At 33.3% G+C, this 11,947-nt stretch overlaps 1 protein-coding gene across 1 annotated transcript; it reads left to right on the top strand.

The window, feature by feature from the left end:
* Window positions 1–6: 6 nt before the first annotated feature.
* Window positions 7–9,153, top strand: LOC100573752 (cadherin-related tumor suppressor-like). The gene is made up of 2 exons (XM_003247190.4): window positions 7–150; window positions 7,530–9,153. The coding sequence occupies exons 1-2, from the start codon at window positions 67–69 to the stop codon at window positions 8,643–8,645; spliced, it is 1,200 nt and encodes a 399-aa protein (XP_003247238.1). The 5' UTR covers window positions 7–66; the 3' UTR covers window positions 8,646–9,153.
* The last annotated feature ends 2,794 nt before the right edge of the window (window positions 9,154–11,947 follow it).

Below are 11,947 nucleotides of genomic sequence, written 5' to 3'. Positions count from 1 at the left end.
CCACATTCCAGAGATAGTCGGTCAGCGGCACCACCACCACCTCCGCCATTGGATTCTACCAATCACATGCAACACCAAAGCACACCGCTCGCTAGGCTTAGTCCAAGCAGTGAACTTAGTCAACAGTTACCCAGAATACTCACGTTGAGAGTAAGTAGCCTTTTAATTTTATTTGAGGTTTAAAATTTTAAACACAATATATTGTTCGTTGAAAAAAAATATTATCTGAACAAGCAATATCGACCATTTATTTATTTTTAATAGAAATATAATATCTATACTTAGATTATTAGATATATTGCCCGCGATTAAAACATACATATTAAGAATGTGATAGCTAACATTTTAAGAATAAAACTTTAAATTATTTTTTATTATATCTAAGGGTAGTAGGTACATCGTTTAAAATTATCAAACGACTTATAAAGCGTGGCGAGATATACAAATGTATAGGAAATTGATAAGAAAATTAGTTATTATTACTACGTATAGAACAAACAATATAAAAAAAATACTGCCAATAGCTATGATTTGGTCATATATGGCCATTTCTGTAGTACTAAATATATCTTGGTACTAAAATGCTAAATCATGGTATTAGCACCGAACAAAATTATTCGAGTAATTTAATTTTAAATTGCAGTGTAACGATGAAATATACAATAAAATATAATATAATTTGGCAATACCTACCAATGCGTATGCTACCATAAATTGCATAGATTTATTCTAACGATTGCATTATATGTGTTTAATTCAATAAAATATTTCGTTTTATTACAGGACCACTTAAAAAAATTACTATGGTATTTATGTTGACAGTCTTTTAAAATAAATTTGCATGTTTAGGTAATGTTTATATATTATATTTAAATAAAGATTATTGAAGAAAAAGTTTAGAATAATTAGGTATCAAACGGTTCTGATATCAGGGTGACTTATGAAACAAACATTTAAATTTGAATCTTAAAAACATTACGCTCCTCGTACAACTAACAACAATTACTATAAAAAGACTATACTCTTTAAATCATAACACATCTCCTAATGGTAGATGGATAAATTAAGACGTTGTAGGAGCCACCGAAGTGGTTGGTTTTGCATTCCTAAGTCTGTTGAAATTTACGGTCGATAATATACGTTTGAATAATTAATTAAATTTAATTAATTGAAACACGCTTACTCATATGTATGATTTTTCATCGATGATTTACTACTTGTTAGATAATTCCACTTTCCAACACCAGTCTATAAACTGTTTTTTAATATGATAGGCTATTGCAATCATTCTAGGTTACATTATACAGTAAGTGGGTACCTATATAAGTTTATAATTTTGTTTCCTATAACCAATAGATAAAAAGGGTTTTGAAATGCCAATGAAATTTATTTTTTGTAAATAGTTTTATATAGATAGTCCATAGATGTAGTTGATAAGTACTATAAATTAGATGATATGAACTTCACATATAGGTGCAATTTGTTTTATTAATTACTATACGTATCCCACGCCCTGCAGGGACCGTAAAAATGAGGGCATTGCCGTTTTCGACCAAAAAGATACTCTACTCTTTTCGGTTGATTCATTCTTCGACCAAATTTAAAGATTTCCTTTTCGACCAAAATCGTACCCTTCCCTTTTCGACTGATTCACTTTTTGGCCATAATAAAAAGTTCAATAATAATTAATATTAAGTATATAGGTAGGTACTTTAGACCTTTATGTTATAATGACTTATAGAAAATTAATAAATATTAATTATGTCTAAGTTGTATAAAAAAAATATATAAATAAATAATAATAATTATCCGAAGTAAAAGTGCCGCCATCCCCCACCCGGGCATGGCAGATACCCACGGGTGTCCACTAAAAAATCTGCCAAAACTACACACACGTGTTTACACCTACAGTTCCCTCCCCCACAGTTTTTTAAAAAAAAAACCACCCAATCGCCTAAGTTGCCGCGGGTTAACTAAAAAAAATAATAATAATAATAATAATAATTATAATAGGTAATATTATAATATAGGAAATTGTTGTCAATAATTATTAAATATAATAGTAATATGTGTATAATATATTAAAAAATAAAATAAAATAAAATTTTGAAAATTATTAAAAGTAACCTAAACTATAAGTTAGAATATTTGTCAATAATTATATATATATTAATTATTATTATTATACTTTACTTACATATCTTACAAATGTTATGCATTTTATACTTTTAATAATTTTCAACATTATATTTTCAATAATTTTATAAATATTATATATTATTTTATTATTTAATATAATATATTATTATACACATTATTATTGTATTAATATTGTATTAATAAATGACGACATTATATGAATGCCAACAGAATATTTATTATTGATAACAATTTTATATTATTATAATTATTATTATTTATTTATAAATTTTTTCATCCAACTTAGGTATAATAAATATTTTATAATTTTATATATGTATAACATTAAGACCTAAAGTATATAATATTAATTATTGTTGAACCAGAACTTTTGAACCAGAAAATTAAAACTCTTAAAAAAAATATGATTGTTCAACTCCTTTTGGGTGTACCTAACTCACTGCAGTTAGTGCAACTCAGCCACGTTGGTAGGCAATGTGCAGTCCTGTAAAGAATACTTTTAAAAAGTACTTGAGTAAATACTCAAATACATTTGTTTTTAAGTATTTAAGATACTACTCAAATACTTTAATTGTAAAGTATTTCAAATACTACTCAAATACTTTGAAAAAGTATTTGGAATATTTTTCAAATACATTTGGTTTTTAAAGTGGGTTTCTAATTATTGTAATATAAACACATAGGTAGTAGGTATTCTAATAGTTATCTAATAGTTTTAAAGGGAATATTGTTATTCAAAATTCAATAACTTTTTTTAGAAATCTGGTTTTCGCAAACCTTTGGGCTTCGGCCAACACAGAAATACAGAATATTAAATAAAACTCTATTATTGTAGTTGACAAAAATATTTTTCCAACCAATTATTTCGAATAAAAATAAAATGTTCGATATAAAAAACCAAAGTATTCAATACCAAAAAGTATTTAATACAAAAAAAGTATTTAAAATACCATTCAAAATACTTCATGCTAAAAGTATTTAAAAAGTTATTCAATACTTAAAAAAGTATTTGAATACTTTTACTCAAATACTCTTACTTAAATACTTTACAGGACTGGCAATGTGCGAAAATTCGATGTGATGCATGCTTGCACCTGATCTGCCCGATTAACCAATGATAACCAATAAGAAATAAATACTGTTTCTACTAAATATATAACTTATGACCAATAGTAACCAATTATAACAGACATTTCCATCGTTAATCTAAATCGCTGTTGAAGCAGCTCCCCGGGTTAGCTCCCCGACCTACAGGGTCCAACTGTGAATCTAAATTAGGACACACTCACTGACAAACATTCATTTTTTATATATATACAGATTGATACATCATCTGTTGACGGAGTGCGTTGATCGATGCGCGTGCCTGTGTGACGACTGACGAATACACTTTCGAAACAATTTATATTATTATATATTATCAATCATTATTAACCAAATTCCAAACGTCCTTTGTTATTTGTCAAAATAGGTATCTATATCAACAATAGGTTCGGATCAGCTGCCGTAACATACTAACATCAGACACAAGCATTATAGTTGTGTACTTGTGTCCGTGTCATCGGATTACAATCGAACCGACAATAGTGTACGATAAATGATAACACTAAATATTTATAATTTAATATTGTGTTACTGTATTATACGAAAAATCGTCGTAATAAAAAGCGGTCTATACACGATAATCGAGGTTTTCTCAAGATTTTCCAAACCTAACCATATTATAATATATAATATTATCTAATTACCTACAATAAAATCTAATTTATAAATAACGGTCTCAGATGTGTATGAAACTATCTATTCCTATAAGGAACCTCTGAATAATATAAGTGACTTTGTGCATCCTACCTTGACGCGCCGTCTGGCGCGTAATCCTCGGTAAACGGACGACACGTGTCGTAGGGCTGGATGAGGTAGTTAATCAAGATTCGTTTCGCTACTGCACTATCTAATAAGCACTTTTGAATGACGTTATAACGTGATAAGGTTTGATTATAGGTTGACATGACGATATTCACACCTGGAATTTCACCGCGCTAATACACTACCTACTTATACACAAACGAACGCGTATTCCCGAAATAAAAAAAATAAAAAACCGTGAAAATGATTGCACAGATCAAGAGCCGGACGTTGAAAAAAATATGTACCTATATATCAAAAAAAAAAAATAGACTAATGAACTAAAAATGTCCGTAAACAATATGGACAGCTATGCTTACCGTACGGTCAGATCACGAGTTACCGATCTAGGTATAGATCCATGTAAATATTTTGACGACAACTTTCTGAATTCGCCCCTGTCCGTGAACTTTTTAGTGAGAACGTGAGACTCTATAATTCCACGGTTCAAACGTTGTAAGCACGGCCGAAGCAATTTCCGGCCATATTGTAAAATTAGGTTCGACTACACTTCAACACCGTGTCATGTCCTGTATATTTAATACATATAGCCGTATAGGTAACAAAATATTGGTAACAAATTACACTTTACCTATAAGTTGAATATGTTCAAAACAATACAACATAGCATAGTGAAATCACAAATCAAATGGTTTAGGTATAGTCGTATCCTCGTAACCTACCGAAATGGTAACAGTATTATTTTCCGTTGATTATCATCGGTCATCATCCGTCTTCTTCTGCAGGCTAAAACAGCCATCCAATTATGTTCTCGGAAAATTTTCGATATCGAACCATTATTATTGCATTGCTGTCTGTGATATGTCATACGTATAGTATACAGTGATGTACAGTGGGCAGACATCTGAGGAAACAAGTTTGAACGAGCTCAAAGAAGCATAATGTTGGCAGCAAACCAAGCAGACGTGAGCTAGATATATTTTTTTACTCAGTAAAAGTTTGTTAACACAAAGCTGTGCTCTTGGAGTATTTCTGGAAGCGGAAAACTTGATAAAATCTTTACCAGTGAAAATACAATCCAAAAAATTGGATAGTAATAAAACAATGTCCAACAGGCAACAAGTGACCAACAAATTTGTTGGATTTATATTTTCATATTATGTGTCTGTAATTATGTAGGTTGTGCTATCAACTTTGTGAGAGTCGACCCCGTTTCCCGAGGATTACATGCCACTGTGCCAGTTGGTTTCTCAAAGCAAGTACCTATGCACATTGCATATCACTCAATTATATTATTCGCCGGGTTCCTTGTAGGAATATAAACAATTCTTCTACCAAGTTAATTTAGAATTGTATTTAGGTACATAATATTTTATAATGTGTAGGTTTCGAAAATCTTAGTAAAATATTCACACGATACACTAATTGTTACTAACAATGGTTATTAATTGGTAAATTAATAAAGATAAATATAAATACCATAAAAATAATGTAATTATTAATGTGTGAAAGAGGTCGTTAAAAGTGTTGAAAGTTTAGTAAGTTTCAAAATGGGTCCCCTATATAAGTTATAGTTAGTGATGCCTTTGTGTATATTATGTTATTTGTGAAACCCACAGATATGTATAATAACTAGATACCCGACTTTTTCTTATCAATGACGCTGGCAGCCATTTACAACTAGGGCAAAATAGTATTATCAGTATATATGTATATATAAGTAAATATGTATATTATGAATAAATGTAAACATTGCCATAGTCACAAATGGCGTCGGTCATCATAATTTAATAACGTTGTGGTATATGGAGTCGGGTATCTAGTTATTATATATATCTGTGGTGAAACCTTAGTACTTATCATATTATTTGTAGATCTTATGTTAAATTTGGCTTTTTCGTTAGGTTATATGAATTCTAATACAAATGTACCTACCTACTTCTCTTTTTTTTTTGTATTACGAAGATCTTAAACTAAGAATTTTATCGATTATGGCCTCTACACATTTTTACTATACATCACAATAAATCGGTCTGCATGCTACTCGGAGTGATCATTTGTAATTTAAATTATTAGTTTTAAAAAATAATAAAAGTCGTAGGTAAAATAGATTTTTATTGAATAAACCGGTTATGCAACCATTATACAACCGGCTATATTGTTACAAATTAAAATTTATTTTATTTTATTGACTTTCGACAATTCAATAGACTTTATTCTATGATAATACCTTTGTTGTTAAACTACAGGTTGTGTGATGTTACCTACTTATTATATTATATTATGTTTATGCGCGTGTGTAATGTGTATATATATACCTATCAATATATATATTACATATTATAATGGATCTACGGGAATGTAAGATTGGGATCTAGGTAAAGAACTTTGAATATAGGGATACTAAATAATTAAACAATGATAAACACCACAGAAGACATGTCATTATATTTTGTTTTTACATTTTGAAACGTGGTCAGATAATTATTTTTTATTTGGATAATATTAGTCGATACCTATATAATATTATTATAGTGCGATAAAAACGATATTATTATTACATAATAATATACTATTAATGCTATTGGAATCTACCAAAACCGATGCGTGTGCTTTACTACACTAAATCGTATTGGAACGAATTATATAGGCATATATTATACACGTCTAGAACATCGTTTAAATATATATATATATATATTACATACCTAATATTATAATGTATTCGAATTATAAACGTAGTAAAAATAACTTATGCTCGGGAATCGCGTTACACGCTACCATTACGCGTTTGGCCGCACTCATTATCATATTATATAGTTGAATGTGAAACGAAGTGAGTGGCGAGATAATTAATTGGAATCCGTCGCGGCAGCGTGGTGTTTTTTAGCCCGTGTAAATGCATACATATTATGTATATTTATACGCGCAGACTGCACTTATAATAATACGTCCAGGAAAATATGGTCGGGCCATTATTTTACTAATGGACTTGGACATTAAAAATCAGCAAAAATATTTATACACAACTAACCAACTAAACCAATATTATACCCATGTAGTTACAGTATAGTGCAATGACGTAAATACGATAGCCAAACGCACAGTATTAAAATATTGAAAGCAATTATTGATATATATTGTATATTATATATTACATAATATATAAGTATAACGAGTCTCGTAGTATAATAAGATGTACCTACTCAGGTGTATATAATTAATCTATAATATTCTGTATCATTCTATTAGAATACAATAATATATAATAAACCCCTCCAAATTCAACTACCATAGGTACAGCTTATTAATGATCCGATATTTCACTCGTATACCTACATGCAGTATATATATTAAATACACAAGCACATTTTTTTTATACTCAACGAGCTACAAAATGCAAAAAATTATTTATTATGATTAAAATTATATTATTCTGAAGAATGTTATGATATGAACCAAAACGGTAGATATTAACTCGATCAATTGTTTTTTGTGTGCAGGACATAAGCGGTAAACCACTTCAGACGGCACTGTTGGCCACCTCGTCGTCAGGCGTGGTGAGCAAAGACTGTCCTATGCACAGCAACAGTGAACGGAGCTTGAACAGTCCGGTAATGAGCGGTCACAGCCTGTCTGGCAGTGGTATGTCCGGCGGCGGTGGTGGAGGTGGTGGCGTGGTCGGGAGCAATAGTGGCGGTAGCGGCGGAGGCGGCAGTGGCGTGGGCAGTGGTGGGCGATCGCAGTCGCAGCTACAGCAACAGCAACAGCACGGCCGACCACCCAGTCTGGGGAGCACGGTGGACGTTGTGTCAGGGACGGGCGGCAGCGGTGGACGGCCGTCCAACATAATGGTGGACGACCACGCACACCTCCGCCGGCACCAGCAGCAGCATCACCGGCAGAACGACGATGATGACGACGACGACACCGGTACGTCAACTTCGTCGGACGAGAGTGGTAACGACTCGTTCACGTGCTCGGAAATTGAGTACGATAACAACAGCGTGTCGGGCGAGAAGCTCAGTGACGTAATATTCAACAAGATCGGCAGCAGCGGTGGCAAGAGCGCGTCCGGGTCGTCGGACAGGGACTCTCAGCGCCGCCGCCGGTTGCCGCTCCCGTCTCAGCTCCCACCTTCGTCGTCCTCGTCGTCCGACGCCGCAGTCATGGCGGCCCAACACCAGCAACAGCAACAGCACCAGCAACAGGAACAAATGCAGGCGGCCGCGGGTTATGACACGTTCGACTCTTCGTTCAGGGGCTCTCTGAGCACGCTGGTGGCGTCCGACGACGACGGGCCGATGTACCGTAACGTCCGGACGCCCAACAACAACCCGTCCGAATCGTCCAGCATACCAGTGGGCCTTGGCTGGGATTACCTGCTCAACTGGGCCCCGTCCAACAACGGCATGAGGCCAATCATGCAGCCGCCGTCGCCGTCGTCACCTTACACCGACCACGATCACCACTTGCACCACCACCATCACCACGTTGGCAGTGGTGTTGGTGGTGGCATCGGCAATGGTCAGTCGGCCGCTGACTCTGCGGCGGCGAGAACGGGCGAAGGTACATCATCGTCCAGACAGTCACCAAAGTCTCCGGAAGAGTACGTCTGACGAAAATGACGACAACGACTGCCGCGACCATATTGAGCAATAATAAAAAATATGTCGCGTCCGGTCGACGCAAACGGTGCTAGTCCAATATATTATTCCCGTCCCCCGAGCAGTCACCATTATTATTAATTATTATTATTTTTATGTATTTTAATTCCTGTCTCTTTCGAATCACTTTTTTTTATATTTTTATACTCTTAAGTAATTTTACTACCTTGTAAATGTGTAATTATTATTATTATAATAATATAAAAAAGTATTAGGTACATAATCGTGTTCTGTACAAAATATTTTAATCATATGTACAATTTTCATAAATATAAGATGCCTATTATAAATAAATATAAACATATAATATTATAGTCGTAGACATATATATGTATAAACTATATACAAAGATACGTGTTTCGCGATTGTACATAATATTTGTGCCATATAGTTTTGTAAGTAAAATATGTATATATATAAAAAAATATGTGTACCAATGAATAAAAAATTGACTGATTTTCTTATTTTTCCATTTTCGTGTTTGTATCATTTTTTCCATCACAAAAACGTTCGTGGACGTGTCCTTCACCCATGTCTCATACCACCACTTCGCACAAGGCGTTGTTGACTTTTGTTAATCGTTTTCGCTTAAACTCAGCGAAGATCAGGGCACACACAAATATGGATAATAGAAATATGTAGTGGCGTTGTTTGGTAGAGGGGTTGCAGGTTGTAAATTGTCCTCCTCCCTTGTTATTAGAGGGCTGCTGTTGGGCCGGGTATAGGCTAGTATTGGGCCTTAATATAGAAGCTAATAGGTAATATATTTAGATATCCTCCTTCATGACTAGGTACATATTATATATTTATTATTTAATCATTTTTAGTATCCTCGAAAAAATGTGTCATTTATGCCTATGATAGTAACCTATAATACTATAACTAGTAAGTAAGTATGAAATTATGTAAGAAGGCTATTAATTGTATTGAAATAAAGATGAAATTATAGTGTAATTGTTAGCGAGCATTTTTTCAGTTTTATTATGGGCTGGTCGCAAATGTTGTCACCCCATCCCAAAAACGGAAATGACGCCACCAAATAAATGTTCTAATGTCTCGGAAATTCGGAAACCAGACGGACAGGGCCGTATTTAGACACTATAGGCCCCGGGGCAACATATATTTGCCAGCCACGTGCCAAAAAAAGCCATTTCTTATAATATAGGTAGGTAGGTATATAACACTAACTATTTTGTTATAGATAATGTTGGTCCACAGAAAATTAATCTGATCCAACCCGTGGCGTAAACATGGTTTCTAAAAGGGGGCGATCAAAAAAATAAAACGACATATCCAAATGGGAGGGGAAAATTGGATCCATTCCGATCCAACTACCTATGCTACTTACTGCTACTCTTACAGTTTCACTAAAATAAAATATTGGTGAATTATATATTAATATATGTATATTATACAAGCTGAAACCGTGCACTTCGTTGCCCATTAAATGTACCATCACTATATGACTCAAACTTTGTTCAATTCGTTATTTAATATTCGGTGTATGGTGTTTAAAATTTATCTTAACTTTTCCGTTGTCCGGAATAAAAATTCTGATTCGAAGCAGTATATTATTAGGTAGGCAATCTACCTGTGGTAGATCGCGGACCCCTAGTTTGTACGTAAGTGTATGATTTACTCTAAAGTATCAAAGTTATACCAAGTTTGTCATATTCCACATATGGTGGATTAATATCATAGGCGTGCGCAGGATTTTGTGTCGGGTGCAGTATACATTGAACCGGCCCCAAAGAACAATAAGCAGCCCACTTATTTTCTTTACATTGCCCCCCGCCCCCCTTAATTCTGTTTAGCCCCACTGTGTAAAAATGTAATATTTTATACGTTCATATTATAATCACTTGTGTACCCGAATCATTATTATAGGGTATAGCCCCCCCCCCCCATATAAATTCATCACTCTACGACTATGTCTATAGCCTATTATGGTTATAAGAAATATAGTAAATTGTAAATGAAAAGTACCTAATAATATTTTTATGTATTATAATATATTACTCTATACTTTTATAATTATATTAAACATCACATAGGTAATAATATAACACTTATAAGCATTATGACACGCCTATGATTAATATAATCAATTAATACAAAATCCTAACCTAACCTGTTGTGTCACTGTTGTATTTTTGACATCCATATTTCCTACTTTTCCGGTGGATTTTCCTAAAATTTTGTTTTATGATAACCTTCTCCGTGATATACTCTTTCGTTTAAAAAAAAATCAAGAAGATCTGATAAGTAGTTCCAGAGTTGACCCTGTACAAAGAATTTCATTTCACATAGTGATGGTGAAACCAAGACCAAGACCAAGACTATGGCAGTCTTGGTCTTGGTCTTGGTCTTGCAGACTCAGTCTTGGTCTTGGTCTTGCAGACCCGTTTATAGTCTTGGTCTTGGTCTTGGTCTTGCACCCCAAGTCTTGGTCTTGCTGCAAGACTCTTGCAATATTAAAAAAAATTTTTTTTCCCTATTTATGCTATGAGTTTGTAGAATTTGTTACCTAACTATTATAATAAATGTATAGGCTACTACAGTTGTTTAAACGTTGTGGCGGAAGCCGGAAATACGACAATCGACATTATAGTAGTTATTACCCATACACTTACAATTTCACAGTATTACACGAATAGGAAACGAAATAAATACGTACAATATAATAATAATACCCAAAGTACCAACTTTAATTAAATACTGTTATTACTTATTAGTATTATATTCAATGAAGAGAGCTATTTACAGCACTAAATAAATATTGCGGTTTATAAATATACCGTATTGCCCGTACGGTGACTGATGTTATTATTATAATAGGTATATATTTGTGCTCACTGCTCGCACATCAACATTTGTGTCGTATTCGGCAGCTAAAAATAATTCCATTAAGGTTTTGTATTGCTATTGCCTATTTGTCACAAAACCACTTTATATTCGTGGTATCCAATATTTATTATCTTGTTTTCAATAATTCAATAATTCATTATTTTCTCAATTCCTGGAACGTGTTGTAAATCAAATGAAATATTACGTTTTTATTATATTCCTAATAAATTATTTCTTTTAACCTACACTAAATGACGTGTTTTCTGGGAAAATTTTTAAAAAAAAATTACAATAAATATTGCAAGACTGCAAGACTCTTGCAGTGTGGGTCTTGTTTTGGTCTTGGTCTTGCAGGCTCAGTCTTGGTCTTGGTCTTGCAAAGCAATTCGTAGTCTTGGTCTTGGTCT

This window comes from Acyrthosiphon pisum, chromosome A1 (genome assembly GCF_005508785.2).
Source record: "Acyrthosiphon pisum isolate AL4f chromosome A1, pea_aphid_22Mar2018_4r6ur, whole genome shotgun sequence".
NCBI lineage: Eukaryota > Metazoa > Arthropoda > Insecta > Hemiptera > Aphididae > Acyrthosiphon > Acyrthosiphon pisum.
Note: the sequence above shows the minus strand (reverse complement) of the source record. Positions and strands in the feature narration are given on the sequence as shown.

Excerpts from the sequence above, each read along its gene's own strand:
- LOC100573752 (XM_003247190.4), top strand. The coding sequence starts at position 67 with ATGCAACACCAAAGCACACCGCTCGCTAGGCTTAGTCCAAGCAGTGAA. Across the intron at positions 151-7,529 it reads CCAGAATACTCACGTTGAGA|GACATAAGCGGTAAACCACT; the intron begins GTAAGTAGCCTT and ends TTTTGTGTGCAG.